This window comes from Ursus americanus, chromosome 2, assembly GCF_024610735.1.
Source record: "Ursus americanus isolate L20-20 chromosome 2, mUrsAme1.1.p, whole genome shotgun sequence".
NCBI lineage: Eukaryota > Metazoa > Chordata > Mammalia > Carnivora > Ursidae > Ursus > Ursus americanus.
This window is the reverse complement of record NC_142128.1, coordinates 47,111,984-47,139,021: the sequence shown is the minus strand read 5'-3', so window position 1 is coordinate 47,139,021 and position 27,038 is coordinate 47,111,984. Positions and strand designations below refer to the sequence as shown.

The window sequence follows — 27,038 nt, the reverse complement described above, 5'->3', positions numbered from 1 at the left end:
CCAAGGTTTATGATAAGCACACATCACCCTTTTCTGCCGCTTTGAATTTTTCCAAGGGTTCCATATTTAAGCAATGTGACACGTGAACAGAACCCACAAACATACATGGAAGAACTTCAAGGAGGTAGAAAGGCCCTTCTGTATCCACTTCTTTGGTTAATAGTACATATTCCTTTGACAATTTATTCAAGCTTTGAAAATAAAGCTCACGGGCACCTGGGTGGCTCAGTCGGTGAAGCGTCTGCCTTCAGCTCAGGTCATGATCCCGGAGTCCTGGGATCGAGTCCTGCATCGGGCTCCCTGCTCAGCAGGGAGTCTGCATCTCCCTCTGCCTCTGCTTCTCCTCCCCACCGCTGCTCGTGCTCTCTCTCTCGCTTACTCTCTCTCTCAGATAAATAAATAAAATCTTAAAAAAAAAAAAAAAAGAAAAGAAAGCTCAAGCTGCAAATATCCCCAGTCAAGGGGTGTTCTTTTATCCATTCTTCCACTAACTGTTCTCTAAGTATCTGCAGGTGCCATTCCACGTGCTAAAAAAGGCAGCTTGGAGCTGTCCTCATGGAGCAGATCATCTACAAGCAAACAAGTAAATAAGTAAGAGCTCTAAGGAGATGTATGTGCCATGAAGGAAATACAGTGGGGTGATGTGGTAGAGAGTGAACGAGGCCTACTTCAGGTAAGGTGGTTGGGAAAGCCCTCTCTGAGTGTGGGAGTGGCACAGAAATATAGAAAGAGAACAATGAAGAGAACTGGCAATCCAGAAAAGACTGATGTATAAATGCGAACTTACTATATTACACAAGGGGTATTTAAAATCAGGGACAGTTCATTTGTATTCAGAAACAAATAAAGGTATATCCATAACTCACACACAAAAGAGAAAGTCCAAACTGCAGAAGTAGAACTCGAAAAGTATTTCAAGAAAGTACAGGAGCATTTGCTAGAAGCTCACTGTAAGGAAGGCCTGCACAAATGAGACAGAAAACAAAATCCAAAAACGAAAAAAAAGGATAAAAATCTCCATCGAAATGTTAAATGTCTTTGAGACCAAAAGCACCACAAACTTCACAGAGAAGCAACAGGCTAACATAGATCTTTGACATTTAAAACAAAGTAATACCCTATCATCCATGTACTCCACTTATTATTTGCTACCCTAGAGAGAGACTTTCGTATCTGCACAATGAGGTATACCCAAAGAAGTGCTTCGCAATATTCTTTAAATTTTATTTCATTGTGGCAAAAACACTTAACATAAGATCTAGTCTCTTAAATTTTTCAGTATTCACTACATTATTGTTGACTGTAGATACAAAGCTGTACATCAGATTTCTAGAATTGATTCATCTTGCTCAATCTTAATTTTATGCCTGCTGATTAGTAGCTCCCCATTTCCCCGGCAACCACCATTCCTGGCAACCACCACTCCACTCTTTCATTAGATAAATGTGACTATTTTAGATCCCAAATATAGTGGAATTATGCAGTATCTGTCCTTCTGTGACTGGTTTATTTCACTTAATATAATGTCCTAAAGGTTCATCAATGTTGTTGCATATTACAGAATGTCCTTCTTTTTTAAAGGCTGGATAATATTCCATTGTGTGTATATGCCACATTTTTTATCCATTCGTGTATCAGTAGATATCTAGATTGCCTCCACACCTTAGTTATTGTGAACAGTACTGCAATGAACATGGGTGCGTTAATACCTCTTCAAGAATCTGATTTCAATTCTTTGGAAAAAATACCCAGAACTGGGATTGCTGAATTATATGGTAGTTCTATTTTTTAATTTGTTAAGGAAGCTCCATACTGGTTTCCACAGGGGCTGTGGCCAACTGATGTTCAAGAAGAGTGCCGTGAATACACAGTGGGGAAAGGACAGTCTCTCCAACAAATGGCATTAACAAAACAAGATACCCACATGTAAAAGAATGGAATTGGACCATTATCTTACACCACACACAAAGATCAACTTGAAATGGACTAAAGATTTGAATGTAAAACCCGAAACTTTAAAACTCCTGGAAGAAAACATATGGGAAAAGCTTGATGACACTGGCCTTGGCAATGATTTCAAAAGCACAGGCAGCAAGAACGAAAATAAATAAGCAAGACTACACCAAACTAAAAACCTTCTGCACAGCAAAGGAAACCATCAACAGAGTGAAAGGCAACCTATACAATGGGAGAAAATATTTGTAAACCATACATCTGATAAGGGATTAATAACCCAATTTTAAAATGGGTTAAGGACTTGAATAGACATTTCTCCAAAGAAGGCATACAAATGGCCAACACGTATCTGAAAAAAATGCTTAACATCACTAATCATCAGGGAAGTGCAAACGAAAACTACAATGAGGTATCATTCCACAGCTGTCAGGATGGCTAGTATCAAAAACAAAAACAGAGAGAGAGAGAGAGAGAGAAATGTGTTCTCAAGGATGTGAAGACACTGTTGGCACAATATTTTTTTTTTAAATATCAAAAACTTGGGGAAATTTCTATGAATAGGAGAATGCTAGAAACTATGGTATATTCCTACTGTGCAATACTATGCAAGACTTTAAAAGCATGAGCTGGATAGTTACATGGTTAGGAGTCCATGACATGTGTTTGGATGAACAAACAGGTTACAAGATTATGTAAAGCACACTGTATCTTTATGGGTAAGCACACACACACATAGACACACACACACTCACATACATTTATACAGACATAAAGGCTCTAGAAGGATAAACCCATGCTAATAACAGGCTTCACTCTAGTGCTCCCTCCAGTGCTCAAGTAAGAGGGTAAGTAGACACAGAGCCAGGACCCTCAGGGGACAGCGCTGATAACAGCAGGCCCCTCAGAGATTGGAGTGCTTGGCAGAAGAGACTGGGAATGGTGATCAAAAGGAAACTCTAGCCTTATTGATCGTGATTTGATTCTTAACAAGGAAAATATGTTCCTTGTTAATGTCTTTTATATTGGCTTTTCTGACAAAAAGCAATTTCCCAGGGGCAGCCTCTCAGAATCTGGAGGGGGCTTTCCAACCAATTGTGCATGTCCCAGAGGTTAGAGGTATGTGGGGAACTCATCTAATACCCGAAGAATCACTTTCGGGATTGAGCGGTGTTATTGATTAGTACATCTTATGCATGAATAAAGTAGAAGCAAGAAAAACAGTTGAGAATTGCTGCTTATACCTTTGTTTTTTAGAACACCCGCACTTCAGTAGGTGCTCATGAATGCGTTATTACTGAGCCTTACAACAATCCTTAGGAGAAAGATTACCACCTCCCCTTACAAAGTAGGGAAGTAAGGACCTAACTCACTTCACCCACTCACTGCCCAATATTTTCCAAAGAATATCAATGGATATGGAGCTCAGAGAGAATGTGTCCCTTGTAATAAAGAACCCACTTCCCTCTTTAGAGTCAAAATCCCCTCCACTAGCCAAGCTGACCACTCCAAACTGACTCCCCAGGGACTCAGGACTCCCCGGACGTGACGGGAGATGGCTGGCTCTCCAGGTCAGGTCTGCCCACGCCAGGATCTACAAGGCTGCAGGGCAAAGCCATCAGGAAAACCAGGAAGTCAATGGAAGGGAGATGGAAGTGTGGCAGCCACAACCAGAAATTAGCAAGAATGGCAAAACAAACAAACAAACCAAGAATCTAGAAGGTTCTAGAATCTAGAAATTTCTTACAAGTTCACTCGGTAATTGGGTGAACTTCCAAAAGCCTCTTTCTGAAACATAGTCAGAGCCACATTATGGTGAAAAAGCAAGTCATCCGCACATTCTGCCTGACACCATCCCATTCTGGGGAGAGTTCACACAGGAAGGGCTCTCTCCCAGTCAGTCCCCTGTCACCGGCAGCTCCAGGTCAGACACGCCTGGGGACGAACACACTCCTCTTCTCCAACTGCCTTGAAAAGTCAGACTGTTTCCCTAGTAACAGGCTCTACTCTAGTGCCCGAACAGGGTGGTAAGCGAGGACGGAGCACAGCGGAGACGGGTCTGAAGTGGCTTCGGGCTGCTGAGTGAGGAAGGGTGAGCCACAAGGTCAAGTCTCTCACTCCATAGTGGACGAGCAACAGCCTTTCAGGGCTCCCAAACACAAGCCCTCTGCCTTGTCTTTTCCTTTACTGTAGAATTGAATACACATGATAGGTAGGTAGATAGATAGATAGATAGATAGATAGATAGATAGATAGATAGATGATAGATAGATAGATGATAGATAGGGATTTAGATGATACATATTTTGATATAAAGAGAAACACTTTAAGAAATGTAGCTATCATAGGTAACTGCATTTGGGGCCGGGGGGAAGCACCATCATTTCCACTTTGTGATAATATGGCAAGACAGGCAGAGCAGGCAACCCTTGGGACCTCTTGCCCTAACTGGATGGAAACTTCGAGCACTCTGTTCCTCCCAAGCGCCTTCGGAGCAACCCTAACTTACAGACGGTAGAGCCATCTTCTTCCCTCAAGTCTGAATATTAGCACAAACCATCTTTTCCTCTGAAGCAGAACTAGAGGTAGACCCCACTTTAAGAAGAGTCTGAACTTGCCAAACTCACAATCATGACATGTTCATCCACATTACAGAATAATTCTTTGCACAACCCTGAAGTGCCAGGTCCCTTTGAATAACAAGTTTCCACGGGGGACGATTAAACTAACATTCAGCGTACAAAAATGTTCCATCTACTTACTGAATGCATAAATCACTGAGCGACGCTCCACATTACGAAACAGTTCTTCACTTTACACAAGGATCAGTGCCGGGTTCCCTTGAACACTAAATCCTTCCGGTACATTCAAAGTATGATTCCATGCACTTAAATCCAGCTCCTAATCGGGTCTGCAGGAATACAGCCTGGGTACGAAGCGAGGCACATCTCCCCAGACTGTCTGTGTTCCCAGATCCAAAAGCCAGAGCCAATCTGAGGTGACCAGCCCCTCGGGGGAATATAAAAAGTCACAGATTTCCCCCGGAGATGTTCCTGCTGAGCCGTGTTAGGGTCTGAGGAGGAAGTGCCTGCCCTCCCAGAAAATTATCTACGGCCTCCAGCCTGGGCCCCTCCACCTAAAGACAGGCCTTCCCCGCAGGAAAGGGCGGGGCTCTGACAGGCGGGAGTGGGAAGGGCACAGAGATAAAGTCACCGGTCAGGCCCCAGCCGACCCACCAGGCGTGGTGCACACAGCTGTGCCTGGTACTTGTGTCCGCGTGTGAGATTCGGACCTGGGGGCGGGGGAGGGGGGGTGAAGAAACCCCACTTGCTTTAGGACTGAATGTTTTCACTCAGGGGCCATTCAGGGCCTTCAGGCTTGTTTTTCCTCTCTGCTGACTCATTTTCATTTCAGATTCAACAAATCGAAAGAGCAATCTTTGGAGTGTTTAATACTCAGCAAACAAATATGCAGAAATGAGCCTGGTTTTGGCAAGAGATGGGCCCTCAAATACACACAGACACACACGCACGCACGCACACGCACACACACACACACGTGCCCAAGTGCTCGCTCACACACCAGCCAGCCTCGTGTTATCTGGCTCCCAAAGCTTTACTGAAGGCGTCCTCACGGCCGTCCGTCCTCTGGGAAGCCCGATCTCGTGCTTCTCCGAGTGTAGCCCGCAGTGCTAAGCCAGAGGCCCTGAATGGCCCGATCTGTGCGCGTCTACACACAGGACAGACCCCAGACGACCCGAGATAACCCTCACGGCTCAGAGGCAGTGAGACAGCGAGCCTGGCTCCTGCGGCCTTGGTTAGAAGCGCACTTCGCTCCCCTCCTCCTCCTCACTCACTCCTCCCGCGGTAAGATGGAGACAACTGGAGTCTGTCACCGAAGTGGAGGGGAAAGCCAGGTAACTATTGCTTCCTCTCCCTCGGCCTCTGGGGAGAGGAAAGGATGCTGAGTGACGTCCCTGCCATCGAAGACACTCCACCCCCGCCCAAGGACAGAATGGAGCACAGAACACTGACTGTGTGGCATCATTTGAAGTTACTTTCTAGATCAGAAGCGCTCGGGGTGTCAGATCTAATGCCTTCACGTGACCAGCAGGAGGAAGGAGAAGAAACACATAGTGAAGGCAGGGCATTTTCCAAACACGGAGACCCGTGACCCCGCACCCCTGGGCCTGCTGAGTCCTTGGGCAGCTCACGGCGCCTCGCTGGGCCCCAGCAACCCGCTTCTAGTTTAGATAGTTCCCTGCCACCCCTGACTTCCACCATCGTGCACTTGAGCATCTTTCCCTCCCGGCCCCCGGTTCCCCCCATCCCACGCTGTGCCCGGCTCCTCACACCCCCAGCACACGCACTGGGGAGCAGAGGGCTGCCTGCATGCATTACTGGGCCCAGGAAGGTCGGTATGAGCGACTAGGGTCTGAGGGGTTTGGAGGTTACGAAAGAAAGACACGAGTCCTCAAAATTATGGACCCACAACGGTGGAAGCTTCGGAGACCCGAGAGCTCACGCGTCTCAATCCCATCTGGCTAAAGGTGAGGAAAGGAGGGCAGCCCGAGAAGCCGAGAGGCCTCGTCACAGGCAACCGTCACAGCTGGTCAGAGGCAGGGCCCAGCCTCTGGTCGTCCAGACTCTCTCTCCAGCTCTGCTCTCCTATCAACACTGCCTGTCCCGGCCCTCCCTCCTCTTCTTCCTTCCCAAAACTCAGAGCACGCACACCTTCCTCAGGCCCTGTCTGTCGGGGATAACTGATTTCTTTAAGCCAGAGTGAAGTTACGTGGAAAATCTCCGTGGTGGTTTTGCAGTGCGCCCACAGATTTTGTGTCCCTCTCCCCGCGAGGGCTGCTATCTCCTTTCCTTCCTCTTGAACAGGCTCCCAGGAGGGACTTGCCTCTAACAAAACGAATGCAGGAAACGTGATGGTTATGGAACTTCAGAGGTGGGTCCCAGAAGGGGTACACCTCCACTTGGCTCTCTGTCTCTCTCTCTCAGAACAGCTGTCCTGGGACCCCGGCTGCGAGGCTGTGAGGGAGCCCAGGCCCCATGGGGAAGCCACGGCCTGCAGGTATTTGGGCCCACAGTCTTCGCCGAGGTCCCGGCGATCAGCAGCCTCGGCTCTCACGCCGTGAGCGAGGAGGGCTCGCCGGAGGCTGGAGGCCCCCCTACTTTTGCTGCAAGCACAGCCTCGCTGAGCCCAGTCACCCCAGGAGCATGAGGGATGGTAACAGCGATGTGGTGCTTATTCTACGTTGTGAGGTGACTGCACAGTAAGAAGTAACTGGAACAACATCCTTGAGGGAGGCCTAGCCTCCCACAAACATAAGTATTGGTTTTTGAACGTTGCCTCGTTTTTCCTCATAACCAATCCTCCCATTGCCTCAAATGCCTCAAAAGAAGACGTAGGCCACATAGTAAAGGGGTCACATGGAGAATAATGGGGAGCAGGAGAGGCATCTTTCTCTTAATCCCCAGGGAGCTTGAAGACAGCATCTACATATAAGACGCCTTTCCCAGGGAGGGCTCAACAGTGAATCTGGGAGCAGCACCTGACCCAACAGGTCCACCGCTTCCTGTGGCCCCTGGGCCCCTGGAACCCGGTGCCCTGCCACCAGTGAGTCGCCTTGCAAAGGCCACACTTGCCGGGTCTGAATCCTGTGTCCTCCTCCACAGGCTGTGTGGACCTGGCCACACACTGGAACCTCGGCACCGGTTTCCTCATCTGTAAAATGAGGCCATAATGGCACCTGCTCCTAGAGGAGGGTCATGCGGATGCAATGAGTTATCACCCAGGAAGTGCTCAGAACATGGCCTGGCTCCAAAATGTTCATGTTTATTTGTATTTCTATTCTACTTTTACTGTGCCTACGCTCTGTCTGCTCAATAACTTTGCAGGTTAGAGGCAAAAAGCATGCTTCCCTCCTCCATGCCTGTATTTTTGGTATCGGCTAGCACCTAATGGCGGGTGCTCAGAGAACACTGAGGGTTGACTGACTGGTCATCTTGATAGTAATAAAACAGGTGAGAACACCACCACAAACTCTTTGTCCTGGACCAGCATGCTAAAGCTTGCTGGGTACATCCGGTGAGTGATGCTGCATCTGGAGCAATCGACTTGGTCCTTAATCTGCAGTCATTTCAAAGTCACAAAAGACCCACGTGCTTAACTGTGAACCAACCCAGCAGAAACCAGCCTGGGGCTGAGGGGGCGCTGAGTGGTGCCCATGTCTGTGGGGACAGTGATGCCATCACGCTGCTTGGTGGAGCGCTGTTCTGTCCCTGTGTGTGATCGCACACACGCCTCAACAATTCCAACCCACCACCCAAAGCCAGCGACACCAAGAGCTTGCACTCGTTGTGCCCTACTCTTGGGGTCCACGGTCGCGCTGGCCCCTTAATAACACAGAGCTCTCGGGCTGCTTGGCTCCTGCATAAGCCCCACCAACATGGGCTTGCAGCATCTCTGGGACGTGAATAGATTCTATCTCATCCAGCCATAGGAAGCTCTCCTGAGCCCCAGAGGAGATGAGTGTGATGTCAGCGAACACTGCTCTCCGTTCTGCAGGAGCTTCTCCACGGAGACACTTGGATCCTCTCTCCCACACACCAGACCTCCCCTTTCAGCAAAGCAATCTAAGTACATTCTCAGGGCATTCCTGAATGGGCGGGCTACCCAATGGGCTCTTGCCGCAAAGAGTTGGGAGACCCCTCTCCTGCTCTGAGACCATCAGTGGCAGGAGGCAGGCAGGGAGGATTTCGCCTCTTATGGTTGCCCTTGCAACCATATTCTGTGGTGAAAACTTCAGCCATAATACGGGTCAGACCCTTTATTTATTTGTTTATTTATGTATTTATTATTTTACTTTTAAGTAGGTTCCACACCCAGTGTGGGGTTTAAACTCACGACCCCAACATCAAGAGTCATATGCTCTCCCAAAAACTGAGCCAGCCAGGTCCCCCAGGTCAAACCCTTTAAACAACCAGATACCAATTCATCTCTTGGTTGAGAGGCACTTCTCTCGAGATCAGGAAAGTATGAGGTATGGGTACAAGTTGAAAATGATGTCGCTGTTAGAATTAGATGGGATGATGCATATAAAGGGCTCACAGCACAGTGCCTGGGAGATGGCAGCCGATTAACATTTAGTTATTATTTAGTAGTGGTACTGAGTAGAATGGTGACAAGAAGAAAACAGGGCCAGCAGCCATGGTGACAAGCACATTAGGGGCATCTGTGGTGAGCCCGGCCCAGGGAGGATCACCTGAAGATGATACAACGAAAAGCATCGGTCCCGGATCTTGGTGGGAGATGCACAGGGCTGGCTCATACAAACATGTGGAAAAACAAACAAGACAGTGGGTGAGCAAGTTCCCATCTCGCCCTGACTCTCGGGCTGGCAGGGCAATGTGGAATATGGGGTGTTACACAACTGGGGGCCCAGGGACACAGAGACACCAAGGCTCACGGGCCCCGCCATCTTGGACAGACATGGCCCAAGAGTTTCTGCCCAAATTGCGGAGCCCGAAATCCTCATTCAGCAATTGGGTTTGAACCAAGGGTCTGGGGCTCCTTTCCTGGTCCCTACAGCTTCCTTCAACGAGTCATTCCCTCAGTACCTGGAGCTTCTGTAACCTTTGCCAAAATACGAATGGCACTCATCAGGAGGAGCTCTGTTTCTCACACTTTCCATTTCAGGCTTCCTTCACGGGGCTGGCCAGCCCCTCCCTCCTCCACTACGTTTGCTGGCAGCCTCTGAAGCAAGCAGTGCAGAAAATGTAAGTTTATTTAAGGGTACGAGACATCTGCAGACTCCATCTGCCTTCGGGAAGTTCCTCATTGAGTCACCAATGCCTGGCGCTTCCCCTGACGTCTAAAGAGCCCCCTCCCCAGTCCACCAGGCCCACTCCCCTCACCTCGCAGCCCAGCTCAAAGATGCCACGTCACCAGGGCTGAGTGTGGGATCAAGGGCCTGCCCCATCCTGGCCCTGGAGCCTTCTCCATGTCAGTCAGAGAATGCTCTTATTCAAAGCAACCAACGCCCCTCCTCCGGCAGAAGGCTCACATCCACCAGCTCCTTTGGACAAGAGCTCATGGCTTTTGAGTTGCTCCCTTTCACCAACCAGATCCATGCTTTCCTTTGAACTTGTTCCGAGCTCCTGACTCACCCCATTCCACTTGGGGCTCAGATGATTCGTTTCGGGATACAAATAGATACGGATAGAACATTTGTTAGCTGTAACCTTTCTATACAGGCTAGGCTGTGAGTTCCTCCCCCAAGGGAGGGACCTCGTCAAGGCCTTTTTTCAATTCCCAGGGCAGAGCAGAGTCTGGAGATACACAGGGAAGGTGCCGGGTGGGTGAATGGGTGACCTGAGGGGCCCGCAGTGTCCAGGAATGTCCAGGGGTGACTGCTGGCCTGCTAACAGCTCAGAACATGGAGTACACAGGCTTGCTCCTTTAGTCCCTACTCCTGTTCGGCACTTCTTCTGAGCCTTAAGGAGTCCCCTCCCTCAACTCGACTCCATGGCATCGAGACCCCATAACTTAGCAGATGCCATATAGGGGCTTCTATTGCTCCCTAATTGTGCTTGCACATGGTGTGAAAATCTTGTCTCCTCAATAAGACTATGAGCTCCTGAGGGGCAAAAATATTTCGCACTCTCAGGGCTTCTGAGAGCTTGATAAACATCTATGGAACACAGAGTCTATATCAGGCAGCGTGCTAAGTTTTACCCAAATTTTCTCTCGGCCCTCATTATAGCTCTCTGAGGTTATTACTATGATTATCCTCATTGTACAGAAGAAAAGACTGAGAAGAGAAAATTTGCCCAAGATCACCCAGGTAGCAAATGCAATGGCCTTCGATCTATGGTTACTTACGGGATGAATAACACGGTTCTGCAGCGGTGCCTGCCATCTTTTCCCCAGCCAGCCCCACTACCAGTCTGACAGGACATTTTCATCAGGCACAAAGGTACGGTCGCCTCTGCTCCACTTGCAAGATTTCCATCATACTGCCAGCATGTGACCTGACTTGAGGAGGGAATTCCCAGCTGACTCCACCCTGGCGCTCACTGTTTCCCACTGACGGACGGGAGTCTCTCAGTTACCTCACCTCGGAGCTGGGTTTGGCATCCCAGCATCAGGACAGCTCGGTGGTCACATCTGCCCATTCCCCTCCCACTCAAACTCACACACATAGTTGGTTCAGGGTAGTAGAAAGCTCTGGTCAGGGGTAGCTGTTTCCATGGCTCTTGAGGCTTGGACAATTGGAAAGGCCTACTTTGTTAAGGAATGTAATCTAAAATTACAAATATGAAATTAGGTCAAGGGCCTCAGAAGGCTCTTGAACAAGTGAGGAGGGCAGACGCAGATGCTTCACCACCTGACAGCAAACCGCCTCGGGATCCGAGTTCTAGTCTCAGCTCTGCCCCTCACCACTCCGTCACCCAGGTGGCAATCCCCTTCCCCGACCGGACTCAGCCTCCCCCTTGTTCAAATGAGGGGTTGGGGTGAGAAAGAGTGGAGTTGCTCTGAAGCCCCTCTCAGCTCTGACATGCTGAATTCTACCAGGCGTGGTGCCAGACATGTCCCCAGGCTCACCACAACCTAACAGAACTGCCTCCTGATCCAGGAGGGATTCTGCTCCTCCCTCGGCCCGGGCACATACTGTATTACAGTAATGAGAGCTTTGGTTGCTTTAAATATCACAAAACAAAAACAACGGGCAGCCCGCGTCCATCATCATCCCCTGTCCAGACCACAGAGGAGAGCGCCGCCAGACCGAGGCCGGAGTGGAGATGGCGAGAGAAGCCCACAGAGCCCCTTTCAGGAATCCACTGGCTCGTATCTGGAATGAAAGTCACCAATGGCAGGGGCTGTGAAGAGCCAGTCAGAAGGAGAGCCCACGAGGTCACTCTGGGACAAAGAGGCCCTAGCCATAGTGAGATTGGAGACCTGGGTCCTGGATCCACCAGAGATGAGCTGGTGCCAAGGCTGAGGCTGCAGGAACCGCCGTCTCTCACCTCTGGGAGAGGCAGAGAAGTCCAGCCAAAGGTCTCCACAGAAATGAGGCAAGCCTCCCCCTGGGTCTTGGGAGGCGCCCGCAAAACAGAACAACAAGCATTTGTCAGCTGGGAAGGAGCGCGTGGGCAATGTGGAGAGGCCTGGAGCCGGCTACTTTGTCCCTCCGGACTTCCCCAAAGCCACAGGGTAAATCTTCAGGGATCTGGCAGACCCTAGAAGTAAGAACTCTGCAGTTCAGCTCACCACAGAGGTCATTTACATATTCTGTAAAATGACCGGCGGTTCAGAGGCCTTATATAGTTATTTGGTGTTGGTACGGACCAAGTCAGGATGAAGGGCACGCACACTGAGCAATCCTCCACAGAGGCAGTGAGCGGGGCCATATGCATATCTCATCCCGCAAACCTGGCTCCTCCTCCCCGTCCCTCTGTCTGGCTGGCAGACTCCGCTGAGCCAAAGCATCCCCTAGTGATTAGGGAAAGCAGCCGACACGTAGGTCGGGACAGATAGGGGTTAGAGGCGGACAGACGCTCTTTCGCCACCATGCCAGTCCAGGCCCTGACCCCCTAACAGGTGCCGCCTCCACCAGAAAAGGAAGTTGGGAGAGATTTGCCAATAATCTGTGTTTGACAGCAGGCACCCATGGGCAAGTCTTTCCTAAGCCTGAGGTCCTTTGCCGGATAACCTTTTTTCAATAACCATGTCAGTCAGATATTGGAAAGGCAAGTGGAAGGTCTGAAGTCAAAGGAAGGACGGAGCTCCTTTTGCCAGGATCCTGCCCAGCAGCTACTGCAGGAATGTGTCTCACCAGCCTCATGGTGATCCCCGCGCACTTGCAGAGGATAGAGCTAGGCCCGCGGAAGTTAGTCTTCGGAAAAAGCTGGGGCTGGGGGCTGGGAGGGAAGAAGCTGCTACAAAGTCCATTGAACATGAAAACCAGGACCTGGAGTGTCTGGCTTCTACCACGTGGCCTGGCCTGCACTTGAATTTAGGCTCCATGAAGGGAGACCTTTCTCTGTTGGTCACTGCTGAGTCCCCAACAGCTAACACAGCGCTGCCATGGAGCAGGTGCGTGGGACATACGTGTTGACCTAATGTACAGTACATGCCCGTAAGCATTTGTTGCCTTTCCTTCTCAATCGTTCTCAGGAACTTAAGTGGACCATGGGTTTGTGGCCCTTTTGCCACCTGTGGCCAGTACTAACTGGACAAGACTGTCCTAGAGCACACCTACCTCTTTCTCATTTTCCATCTGGCCTCCCCCCACCTTCCACCAAGAACACCACCACAACAGCAAGCTCTCCATTATCTTCCCTTCTCCCAACTCCTCTCTGATGTTGATGACGTTCTGCGTTGGAGCAGAAGTTAATTTTTTTCATGTGATTCAGTCTTGTCTCTGTTTTTATCCCATTTGTATAGGGCCAACTATATTTATCTCATTATAAACTTACTGAGATCAGAGACTAAGTTATAGATCCTTTGTAGGCACCACGGCACTCAGCACCACACTTCATATATTTCCAAACAAAGTTCGCAGACTGTCTCCCAAGCTCTGACTCCCTGGGTGTACTGTATTCCTCCTGGCTCACTCTGATCCTTTTCCATTAAATGTATTCCCAACTTTCAAAAGGATAAAAGGCTCTAAACATTCCTTAACCAACATTTATGGATAACTTATCACATACCAGACAATGTGCTGGGTGGGAAAAAGGAAAAGCTGTGTATGGGCGTACCTTAGCGATATTGTAGGTCTGGTTCCAGACCACCACAATAAAGCTGGATTGCAACAAGTGACCCAGACGAATTTGTTGGTTTCCCAGGGCATGTAAGTTATGTTTACAATATACCATAGTCTATGACACGTGCAATAGCATTGTGTTTTTAAAAAGTACATACCTTAATTAAAAATAATTTATTGTTAAAAAATGCTAGCCATCATCTGAGCTTTCAGGGGTCATAACCACTGATCGCAGATCACCGTGACAAATATAATAACAGTGAAAAAGTTTGAAATACTGTGAGAATTACCAAAATGTGGCCCAGAGACATGAAGTGAGCAAAACCTGTTGGGAAAATGGCGTCAATATACTTGCTCGACGCAAGGGTGCCACAAACCCACCATCTGTAAAAAAAGTACCTGCCAAGTGCGATAAAGCAAAGCACAATGAAACACGGTATGCCTGTGTACACACACACACACACACACACACGCATGAGCACACACAACGTAGATCAGAAATGCCATGGTTTAAGTCTCTCTTTTCACAAAAGCCAAGAGAGTGAGCTGGCTAAGTGGTTCAGCAGAAATGGCGCCTGACCAGCTGCTCAACTAATGGTGTAGCCTTGGAACAGCCTGATATTCTCCCTGAGATTCTGTCTCTTAACCTGTAAAACAAAGGCCATACCAAGGACATGCCCTCTCTCATATTCTGTTCCTTGTGGACAACGAGCAGTTCCAAAGTTCATGTGATGACAATCTGTAGTGGAAAAAAATGATCTAGAGCTGGGGTGCCAGGGTGGCTCAGTCGGTTGAGTGTCCAACTCTTGGTTTTGGCTCAGGTCACGATCTCAGGGTCCTGGGATCGAGCCTCACGTCAGGTTCCCTGCTCAGGAGGAGTCTGCTTCCCCTCTTTCGATCAGTCTGCCCCTCCTTCTACTCGTTCCCTCTCTCTCTCTCACTCTCTCTTTCAAATAAATAAGTCATTTTTAAAAAGTTATAGCTACTGAGAGGAGAATGAGAGTCACAAGATTGAAATAGTAAGAAGATAAAATCTAAACCGTGTGTAGAAGCAGCTACTTTTTTTGAATTATAATTAACATACAGTGTATATCACTGTGAGCTGTACAACGTAATGATTCAACAATTCTGTACATCACTCAGTGCTCACCATAATCAGCATAGTCACCATCTGTCACCAAACAATTTTATCACAACATCATTGACTCTATTCCTTAGGCTGCACTTTTCATTCCTGTGACTCGTTTTATAACTGGAAGTTTGTACTCTGAGCCCCTTCACATATCTAGAAAAAAGGATTCTGTGGACAGAGGCAGCTACTTTTAAGCTCACATCAATACACTCCATACACAGAGACTTTAGTAGCAATAGACATTCAGCGAATAGTCTATACTCAAAGTCCCACTTGCAAATCCAGTTGGGCAGCCAACTTCCACACGAAACAAGAGTGAATATAAGACTTTATATTGTTCTTGGGCTTTTTGAACTCACCGGTTCCGTGAGCTATAAATACAATCTGATTTTATAGCTGGAGGAGAAAGAAAAGGACCCGACAGAGTATATCTCTTTGTCCCAGTTGATGGAAGAAGTTAAAAAATTTCAAAGGAAAATGGCAGAAATCATCCAACAAGAAAGGAAGGAAGAGTGACAGTGTTTACAAAAGAGCAAAAGTAAGGAATGTGATTCAGTACTTTGTGCCCAGTAATGCCTCTGGTGAGGATGCTGGGAAGAAACTAAGAAAAGAGGAGAAAGAAGAACTCCCAACTGTCCAGCCAGAGCCCATAAGAGGAATGAGACTTTCCTCGGGGAGGGTGTGTTGAACTCTGTGACAAGGGAGCAGAGTCTCCAGAGTCCATAGGTTCAAGTTGGAAAAGGGGAGACGTGGTTTCCCTATAAAGAAAACAAGAGCATTCATTGAAGGACCTTGGAATGTTTCACCAGGCAAAAAAAAAAAAAAAAAAAAAAGACTCTGCTTAGAAGTTGATGGTCTTCAGGGGCACCTGGGTGGCTCAGTCGTCAAGCGTCTGCCTTTGGCTCAGGGTGTAATCCAAGGGTCCTGGGATCGAGCCCAGCATTGGGCTCCCTGCTCTGCTGGGAGCCTGCTTCTTCCTTTCCCACTCCCCCTGCTTGTGTTCCCTCTCTCACTGGCTGTGTCCCTCTCTGTCAAATAAATAAATAAAATCTTAAAAAAAAAAAAAGAAGAAGTTGATGGTCTTCAAATATGTGATGTACTCTCCTGAAGTAGAGGCATTCAAGTCACACAACAGAGCTTCAAAGTCATAACTAAGGAAGTTGCAGAGAGGCAGATTTCAACCGAACATAAGGAGGGATATCCTAAAAATTACAGCCATCCAAAACTGGGATGTGTTTCTTTGTGGAGGTATGAGCTCCCCACTCTGGGAAGTGTTCAAATAGAGGCTGAATAACCATCTGATTGAGAGGACTGTAGGGAAGAGTCCTTCTCTGTGCAAGAGACTGGGGAGCTAACTTATAAAATCCCTTCCAATTTTAATAATCTATGTGTCCATTCATTAGAGCCCAAAACAGGGTGAGCTGACACCAGTCCGACACAGAGGACTGTGGGAGTTGAAAGAACTTTTTTTATGCTGATACAGATTTGAAGCTTCACACACAATGATAACTTGTGGCCCAAGAGTCATCTGATTTGTAGACATGTGAACCCTATACTATACCAGCAGATACCACAGCTGGTCATTGTTACCTTCCATCTTATGCCATCTGGCCCAGATTCTGTGGCAAAAGCGACATATCAGGACTTTGCTCTACTACAGCTAAATTGTTCAAAGTAACTTTGAGCTTCAGTCGGAAGTGAGATCTGGAGATTAGTATTGATCACTTTGCCATGAAAACATGGTAAAATTATTTAATGCCACTTAATAGTTGTAAAGAATAATTAGATCTGCTGGGGTCAGTCATGAAGTACCAGTTATTGAAGTGTTTGAATCTATAAACACACATTAGTAAATTACCTCTGTTTTCCAGTTCCTCCTCTTGTGTTCTGATCTCCCCAAACCCTACATTATTTATGAGGGTCTTGAATACTACTGAAATGTAAGCCGACACTGCTCAGTGTTCGTCTTATTTGGTTTCACCACGAGACACACAGAAGACAGAATACGGGAAAGAAAACACAGGTTTGAACCACATGGTGTATATAGTTTCCTTTTCTGTCCCAGTAGCTCTAAGCAGTTTGCAGGCCTGGACTCTGCATGTCCCCACAGTGCCCTGCAGGTGACTAATGACTGAGCAACATCTCATAGCTGCAGCCCCTCAGAACCATCTCCTCTAACAGCTTGTCATGGCCTCAAGTCCCAATATTAGAGTCCAACAGTCCCAGGGCTTCCAAAATTTTGGTTTGAATGTACATTTTAACAGACATACATTTTTACTGTCCATTTAATAAAAGAATGACCCAACCCAAGCATGCTCATCCTTCTATGCAAATACTTCCTCTTGTGTAGAAGTCTGCATGGACACCAAGGTCCCAAGGCTGACATCATGTGATAAAAAGCCTGAAAGCTCAACACCACTCCTATAATCCTGGAGTCCCAAAGTCTCAGGCTTCCCAGGGACAAAACTGTCCCCTGGGTGTGAATCTCCAATATGGCGCTCAAATAAGTTACATGATATCCTTGGCTTAGCTCCCTGAGAAAGGTCATGACATATAAAAGTATCTAGGTCATGGCCGTGGGGTCCATGATAGCCCAAGAGGCATAGCATTCACAAGGTCCCAAGCCTGAGTATAGGGTCCAGGGCTGAAAAGACAAAGCACATTTACCCAAAGCGGCAGAAAAGTGTTGCCAGGGGAAGCCAGGATATTGCTGCTGAACATCAAGTGTGGGGTGAGCTAAGGTTGAAAACAGGAAAGCAAATCATAAGGTTAGAATCCTGCAGCACTGGACACAAGAAACATGGTGAAGAGTCTCAGGGCCAAGTCACGGTCACTGTGAACGTGCTGGACGCCCATCCCTGTATGGTCCGTGGCAGTTTAAAGAACCTCTCTCATAAGTAACAACATTTGTTCAAAGATGATTATGGTTATAGTCAGGGCATGTGTGGCCTATCACTTTCCTAACTAATTCAGCCACGTCCCAATTGATACAACAGGGCAGATGAGAAAAGAAGCTCATAAGGAGGAAGAGATCTTTCTGAGCATTATCTAAACTATTTGTTTGCACATCCAAAAATCTTGGCATTTTATGCCTAAGAATGTAACCAGGGGACCTCAGCAATTAAGCTTATATCCATGGGGTTATGGAGCTAACACTGAGTCTTCATTTGGATAAAATTGACGGCATTTGTAGAAATAATGGGCAATTCTTACAGAAAGGAAATGAAAACAAACTGAAGTTGAATACATTGAGAAACTCTACATTTTGCTTTTATTTGCTCATGTTCTGAACCAACCAAACAAGGAACAGAGAATGGCACAACAGTGTCCAGCGACCGGCTGGGCGGCCTGAAGGGACCAGATCACATAACCACATCTAGCCACAAACCGTTCTCCACGCTCTCGAAAGCCAACGTTCGTAGAAGGGAGCGATCCCAAATTACGGCAACCGCGACAGTCCGTTTTTCACAAAAATCTGGATGTGCACTGCAGGCTACAGCCAACAAGGGATGCTGGGGAAGGAGGAGAAGCATCCAGAATGAATGCAGAATTGGAATGATGGGGTATAAATGAATGCAAGTGGAACCAGCACAGGTCTCACGAAGGCAACAGTTACATCATTCTGGCCCAGCTAGGCCAGCGTTTAGAATTGTAACGCGAACGTGACAAGTTGCAGTTCAGTTCAGAGCACAGTTTTTGAGGCGGCACTGAGAAATCCAAATGCCTCTAGTCAGTTCTCAAAATCTCCTTCCCTCCATGTTTGCCTCACCGCATCATGGCGCAGTGACGTAGGTCAGCAGGCCACGCCAGCCTCCTGCAGCCCGGCCTGCCCCGGGAGCGTCCTGCGGCAGATAATCCGGGTTAAATAAGGATCTGGAGAGCCCCAGGGAATACTCCCACAGCACAGAAAACCCCAGAAGGACTACAGATTGAAAACTCCTCACTCCATCAATCAAACAGAGCAATTCCAAGCTTGGGAAAGTGTTCTGATCTCTCCTCCTTCTCCTCCCTGAAAACCCCCAGGACGGCCTTTAGAGATGAAGCACATTCTCAAGAGGCCTCAAATTGTAAGAGAAGCCTCCCAAAGTTAGCAAAGAGACACTCAGGGAGGAACCTCTAACCGAGCCCTCAGAGCTCCCTTACAGTCTGAAAGGGAGCTGTGAGTGTCAGGGTGCCTACAAGCCTCCCAGGTATCAGCTTTGGCAGGTGGGAACGTTCATAGCCACGACTTTCTCCCAGCCCCGAAGGAGCCATGTCCACACAGCAGGAGGCAGGAGAGAGGCAGGCAGAGGACGGCCCGACTCTAATCATAGGGCTGGATCTCAACCCAGCTTGGGAGGTGCTATTCCTCCCTCTCCCCCAGAAAAATAATCATCATGGCACATCTAGAGTGAAAATAAAGGACAAGGAAGGGTGAACTAAACATATTCTCTGTGCCAGGCAGCCCTTTAGGATGCCTAATCCTGTATGAGTCTCAGACTGTGCCTCTCCCGACGCTTTGAACAAGCGTGCCCACAGCCAGGGCTGCTGACCCCCTCTGGGAAGCAGAGCGTCTACCTGGACAGCTTCTGAGAACTGGATCCCTGGACACAGAACCCCACAGAGCTTTGCCATTTGTCCCATCTCCCTGCCTCTCAGCTGTCCCACCCACTTCTTGGTCCCCCCCACACCCCCCTCCCCCGGCAGTGGTCAGTTTCGTTCAGAACAGTGTCCTAAGGCAGTTCCCATGCACATAGAGGAAGATAAATCGCAAATATCAGTCACGAACAAATTAGTAGGTTCTATTCTCAATCTCAGAGAGGGTTTCTGTAATTGGCAGCTGTTGTCTTTATTATCAGGAAGTGGAGATTCTCGGGGCTAGTAATGGATAACCCTAGTCTGATCGATGCCGCCATCCCCTCCTTCAACACCCTGAGCAAGCAGCACAGCTCCGCAGGGGGGCACCAGAATGCCTGGCTTTAAATCTCAACATGGACCTTTACTGGCTGGGTGATTTTTTTTTTTAAGATTTTATTTTTTTATTTGACACAGAGAGAGAGACAGCCAGCGAGAGAGGGAACATGAGCAGGGGGAGTGGGAGAGGAAGAAGCAGGCTCCCAGCAGAGCAGGGTGCCCAATGCAGGGCTCGATCCCAGAACACTGGGATCACGCCCTGAGCGGAAGGCAGACGCTTAACGACTGAGCCACCCAGGCACCCCTGGCCAGGTGATTTTAAGCGAGTCACAGAGCACCCGTGCCTCAGTTTCTTATCTAAGAAGTGGATGCTAACAGCAGTACTGCCGCAAAGGAGCATCATGAGGAAGAAATGAGTTAATACATAGAATGGTGCTTAGCCTCAAGTCTTATTATTACAACTGGAGCTGTTTAAAGAACTGGAGTTTGTCTCATTTCATAGTAAATATATTTTGACTCCCCCTAGTACCTGGCTTGGGCTCGTACATATTAAATAATCATGACATGACAAGACCTTGGCAGCAAAAATAAACATACCAAAAACAAAGAGCCCCTCCTCCCTCGCTCTAACAAGAGGTGGTCCAGGGTAGCATGCGAAATTGTCAGATTCCATCTTTCCCCGGAATGTGTTTCTCCAAGCATGTCCTGATGCTGTCTGAGTTATAAACCTTTGGGCGATGCTTCAGCATTCAGCACATGACTGCATGAGACTCTGAGGTCTCAGTTTCTCCTTGCCAAGAGGGTTCTTAGGGTCTGGATTTGACGACCTACCCACGAAGCTACTTTGGCTCCAATTGGGGAGATGCTCTATGCCCTTCCAGGAGGCAATCCTTGGTTCTTCTTAAAAACTATCTTTAAGAGGCACCTGGGTGGCTCAGTCGGTTAAGCATCTGACCCTTGATTTCGGCTCAGGTCCAGATCTTGCGGTCCCTGAGATCGAGCCCCACGTCAGGCTCCATGCTGGGCATGGGGTCTGCTTGGGATTCTCCCTCTCCCTCTGGCCCTCCCCCTGCTCGTGCTTTCTAAATAAGTAGATAAATAAATAAATAAAATCTTTAAAACAAACCTGCCTTTAATTCCATCTCTTGTAAGAGACACACACTCTAACAATACCCTGACCCATGAATTCTATGAAGTCAACAAACAAATGAACCAAGATAGCTGCTTATAAACGTGTCATTTCTTTTCCTCTGTGCTCTCCCTGTAAGACAACAATCAGAATCCAGATGCATCTGTCCCCCCCAACCCCCGCACCTCCCCAGAGTGGGGACGGAAGACTCCGCAGAAGGAAGAGCAGACACAGAGGAGAGGGTGCTCATTCAAGGGAAACCCCAGCAGGAAGTGGAGATTCTGACCCCCAAGTACAGGGACTCAAGGTCCGCAGGTTGGGAAATGAATTCTGGAACCTCGGGGACTTTCTGTATGAGGAAACTAGCCGTGGGTGGAGAGCAGGACCAGGAAGAAAGCTGTGAGGCACAAGGCCTAGCTCTGATTGCAGCAGCAAGAGTGGGCCAGCGGCAAGGGTGTGGGTGGGGAGCAGAGAGGAAGGGGCCTCTCTTAATAAGGCAGTGGTTTGGGCCCCAACCAGGAGGGTGTCACCGTCAGTTTTATTGGGGGCTAGGGATTGGTGAGGTGCTTATCCAGCAATCGCCCCCCACCAAATTTGCATCCAATCAGTGTCGTTTCGCAAACCCTCACTCAGCTTTGGCCAAGGAGCAGCGATTAAAGCCAGAGGCTGAGGCTGACACAGGCGGGAGCCTGGAGCTCATGAAACACGACACCTAGAGAGGGAAACTGAAGGAAAAGAATCACAGCCAAACAAACACGCCCTTGGCCAGAGCAGAGCCCAGGGGCCAGAGAGGGAAAGAGAGCCAGTTATTCGCTCCCTCCTTCTCTTCAGGATCACAATTTCCCCAGAGGGGAGACTCTTTTTGTTCAAAGACTACACTTAACCCACCCGGTCCCCAATTGAAAGACCTTCTGGTAGGAACCCTTGCTTCGTGAAGTTTATTTTGGTGCTACTTCGTGAAAAGTGATGTTGTCTCACAGTATCTTCCATAGGTCAGAAGTCTGCATTTGCAGGGAATTTGCCATCACAGCTCTCCTATCCCTTAACCAGTACTGAGCATAATGGGTGGATTATGCCATGAATAATCAACAACAATAGGGACCCTAAAGCAAAATGCATTTAGCTCTAGAATTAGTTAGTTGGTTTATTTTTCAATATGGGAAACAGAGCAGCCTAATGATTAGAAAGAGGGAATGGTGAAAGAAATTGAAAACCACACAAAGAAATGGAAAGCCATTCCATGGGTGCCTGGGTGGCTCAGTCAGTCAAGCATCTGCCTTGGGTTCAGGTCATGATCCCAGGGTCCTGGGATTGAGTTCCACATTGAGCTCCTCATTCAGCAGGGAGTCTGCTTCTCCCTCTCCCTCTGCTCCTTCCCCTGTTCCCAATTCGTGGTCTCTCACTCTCTCTCTCTCAAATAAATAAAATCTTTAAGAAAAAAAAAAAAAAAAGGAAAGACATTCCATGCTCATGGATTGGAAGAACAAATATTGTTAAAATGTCTATAGTACCGAAAGCAATCTACACATTTAATGCAATCCCTATCAAAACACCAACAGCATTTTTCACAGAACTAGAACAAACATTCTAAAATCAGTATGGAACCACAGAAGATCCCCCAAATAGCCAAAGCAATCTTGAAAAAGAAAAGCAAAGCTGGAGACATCACAATCCCAGACTTCAAGTTATATTACAAAGCTGTAGTAATCAAAACAGTAATGGCACTGACACAAAAATAGGCACATAAACCAATAGAACAGAATAGAAAGTCCAGAAATAAATCCACAATTATATAGTCAGTTAATCTTCAACAAAGCAGGAAAGAATATGCAATGGGGAAGAGCCTCTTCAAAAAAAGGTCTTGGGGAAACTGGACAGCTACATGCAAAAGAATGAAACTGGACCACTTTCTTACACCATACCCAAAAATAAACTCAAAATGGATGAAAGACCTCAATGTGAAACCTGAAATCATAAATATCCTAGAAGAGAACATAGGCAGTCAGGTCTCTGACATTGGCCACAGCAACATTTTTCTAGATATGTCTCCTGAGGCAAGGGAAACAAAAGAAAAAAACTATTGGGACTTCACCAAGATAAAAAGCCTCTGCACAGCAAAGGAAACAATCAACAAAACCAAAAGGCAATCAGAAAGGATATTTGCAAATGACATATCTGATAAAGGGTTAGTATCCAAAATATATAAAGAGCGTATACAACTCAACAACAAAAACCAAATAATCCAATTTAAAAATGGACAGAAGAAATGAACAGACATTTCTCCAAAGACATCCAAATGGCCAATGGACACATGAAAAAATGCTCAACATAACTCATCATCAGGGAAATGCAAATCAAAACTACAATAAGATACCACCTCACACCTGTCCGAATGGCTAAAATTAATAACACAAGAAACAACCATTGTTGGTGAGGATGTGAAGAACAAGGACCCTCTTTCACTGCTGGTGGGAATGCAAGCTGGAGCAGCCACCATGGAAAACAGTGTGGGGGTTCCTCAAAAAGTTGAAAATAGAACTACTCTATGATCTAGTAATCACACTACTGGATATTTACCAAAAAAATACAAAAACACAAATTCATGTTTATAACTGCATTTTTTACAATAGCCAAGATATAGAAGCACCCCAAGTGTCCATCCACTGATGAATAAAGAAGTGGTCTATATATACAATGGAATATTATTTGCCATAAAAAGAATGAAATCTTGCCATTTGCGATGATATGGATGGAACTAGAGGGGGTAACGCTAAGTACAATAAGTCAGAGAAAGACAAATACCACATGATTTCACTCATACGTGGAATTTAAGAAACAAACCAACGAACAAAAAAACAATGAAAGGGGAAAAAAAGAAACAGATTATTAACTATTGAGAACCAACTGATGGTTACCAGAGGGAAGGGAGTGCGGGGATGGGTGAAACAGTTGACGGGAACAAAGGAGGGCACTTGTGATGAGCACCAGGTGATATATGGAATTGCTGAATCACTACACTGCACACCTGAAACTGATATAACACTGTACGTTAGCTACACTGGAATTAAAATAAAATAAAATTAAAATTAAATAAAATAAAATAAAATAAGGAATGGGTTCATAGCTCAGTACTACCACCAATCTGCTGTGTGACCTAGGGCAAATCACTCAACCTCTCTAGGCCTTATTTCCTCATCTGCAAAATGGGAATATAATGGTATTGATCCCATCTGATTGGTATTAAAATTAAATAAGATAGTCTATTTAAAACAGTTACAGGGCCTGGCACACAGCAAGTGCTTAATAGACAGTAGCTACAGGTGTATCTGATGCTCAAACATTTATAATTCTCCAAATGACCCTGGTGAAACAATTTTTTAAAAGTCAATTTGAGGGGCGCCTGGGTGGCTCAGCCATTGAGCATCTGCCTTTGGCTCAGGGCATGATCCCAGAGTTCTGGGATCGAGCCCCACATCGGGCTCCTCCACTGGGAGCCTGCTTCTTCCTCTCCCACTCCCCCTGCTTGTGTTCCCTCTCTCGCTGGCTGTCTCTCTCTCTCTGTCAAATAAATAAATAAAATCTTTTTTTTAAAAAAAAGTGGATTTGAGAGACTCTGGCATAGTGCCCCATGCCCATTTGAAGTCTCTGCTCAAATCTCTTCTGATCCTCAGGCCAAGCAGGGATCAAGAGCATCCCGTCTCACCTGGGTACCAACCGTGGGCATAAGAAGGGCTAGCCGATGTTTCTTCTTGGGTCTCCCACCCTCTCATCATGTTTTTTAGCTTTCATTTCCACATGAAGGAGCTGTGATAACATTGGAAAGGATGTCCACCTAGCATGCCCAAAACCTGACAAGACTAATAAAGTCTAACGCAGATTTTGTTTTCTAGAAATTACGTTTCAACTCTAGAAATAAGTCACAATAATCATATTGCTTTGCTGCCAGAGCAAGACATTTGGATTTCTGCGTTTGAATGTTTTCACAGATTCAAAGTTCTCTGGATTGATGTTTTACATATGACTGAATGAAATAAGGTAACATTAAAATTTGACAGATAATATTTATGTGTTTGAGAAATTATGGAACACAAAATTACCAGAAATAAGAATTTAAACCCAGCAGGTCTGGCTTTTGTGACTTGATGAAGATTGTCTTGACTGTAAAACTGTTCCAACTGCTACCAATAAAAATATTACCAGACTCTTATCACCGGGATCTACCCCGACACGCATCCATCTGTCTAACATTTATTGTGCAATTTCTAAATGTCAGGAACTGTGCTAAGCACCGAGACACAAAGCAGAGTTCCTTCCTACCTGTTTTGTGGAGTTTAGTGAGAAGTTCAGGGAAATAAAGGCAGTTACAGAATGACAAAAGACAGCCATCATGGGGGGACACCCGTGGGAAGGACACGTGGCCAGGGTTAAGGGGCAGGAAAAATTTCCCAGCATCAACAACTTCTAAGTTAAGACTTGTGGGATGTGCAAAGCTTGGAATGAGCAGGTGGGAAGGGGAAGGATTGCGACAAGTAGGGGCATCCTCATGGAGAAAGGCCCAGAGACCACAAGGCTCAGAGGAAAGCTGGGGAAGGTTATCATTTTGGCATAACTCGAGCATGGGATGCAAGGCTCGAGCAGCAAGAAATGAGACCAGAGAGGAAAGCAGAAGTCTTGCAGGGCATTTAATCTAACCATAAAGGGGAGCGCTGTCAGACGAGAAAAAAAAAAAAAAGGAGGGAGGAATGGAAGACAAAGTTAAGAGACTATTTCCTGAATAGGCAACAACAGTGAAGATGGAGAAAAAAGTGGACAAATTAAGAGATATTTAGGTAGGGAATCAAATGGATTAGTGATCTGGTTTGACTATGAGAGCAAAGGAGAGAGAGAAGCCAAGATTGAGGTCTAAGTTTCTGGTAGAGGAAGCTGGGGAATCCCACCACAGGGCCTTTGCACTTACTGTTCTCTCTGCCCACAGTGCTCTTTCCCCACATTCCTGTTGGGCTCACTCTGTCAACACATTCAGGTCCCTGCTCAAATGCTGCCCTATCAGAGAGTCTTCATCTACCAGATATAAAATGACACCTAATCGATCCCCAAATCCTCACCCCCACTCATGCCTCCCTATCCTCCTATCCTCTATATTAGTTCATAGCACTCCTCATCGCCTCACATTTTATGTATTTATTTGTTCAATTGCCTTCCTGTCCCCGTGGGAATGGGAGCTCCAAGAGAGCAGCAGTTTTTTTCTATTTTGTTCCCTTTTTTATCCTCAGTATCTCACATAGTTCCTGGTACATAGGTGCTCTCAATATATTTTGTCTGAAGACTAAACTTGTAAAAACAGAAAATGCTAAAAGAGGAAACACAGAAGCAGTCTAGAAAAAACACACACTGACCTCTGTTTCTAACACTTTCATTCAGCAGCTCCTTTGTTTTTCAGTTAATGGAAATATAAGATATACAGAGAGGGACACAAATCCTACACGGATAGCTCAGCGAATTACAGTAAAATGAACATACTCACGTTATCATCACTCAGGTCATGAAATAACACCATCAGAAGCTTCCAACATGACCCTCCCAACTACCACCCACCTTGCTCTTCCCCAGAGGTTCCCAGGAAACTGACTTCTAGCCCCATAAAGAATTTTGCCTGGTTTTGAACTTTCTATAAATGGAATAATTCCATCTGTGCTCTTTAGTGTCTGGCCCCTTTCATTCAGTATTAGATTTGTGAGTGTCCTCTCAGTTGCTATACGGAGCAACACTTCATCGTTTTTTGTGGCTATGGAGGATTCCACCGTAGGAGTGGAATCATAACTTGTTTTCTACTGTTGATGAGCATCTGGGCATTTCCCATTTGGAGCCATTACTACCCCTGCCACTATGAACTTTCCAGTACCTGCCTGCAAGTGAGCTATGTATGTGTTTTTGGCTCTGTATCTAGGAGAGTAACTGCTGGGTCACAGGATGTACATACACTCGATTTTAGTAAATATAGCCAAAAAGTTTTTGAAATGATTGTAGCAATTTTGACTCTCACCTGCAATGTACGTTATTTTCCATTGCTCCAAATCTTCCACAACATTTGGTAGTGCAAGTCTGATTCATTTTGGCCGTTTGGGTGGGTGTGTAGTGATGTCTCACCGCCCCCC

The 27,038-nt window shown here is 46.8% G+C and overlaps 1 protein-coding gene across 4 annotated transcripts in view; it reads right to left on the bottom strand.

Annotated features, from left to right (window-relative positions):
* DDR2 (discoidin domain receptor tyrosine kinase 2) overlaps nt 1-27,038 on the bottom strand; it is a 184,401-nt gene that overhangs the window by 63,456 nt on the left and 93,907 nt on the right. The window contains exon 1 of one of the 4 annotated variants that reach the window (XM_045809697.2): nt 4,716-5,112. The exons of the other annotated variants lie outside the window; for them this stretch is intronic. Within the exon in view, the coding sequence (XP_045665653.1) occupies nt 4,716-4,724 (9 nt within the window). The 5' untranslated portion in view covers nt 4,725-5,112. Of the gene's footprint in view, nt 1-4,715; nt 5,113-27,038 lie in introns of those variants that run through there. 4 annotated transcript variants of the gene reach the window in all.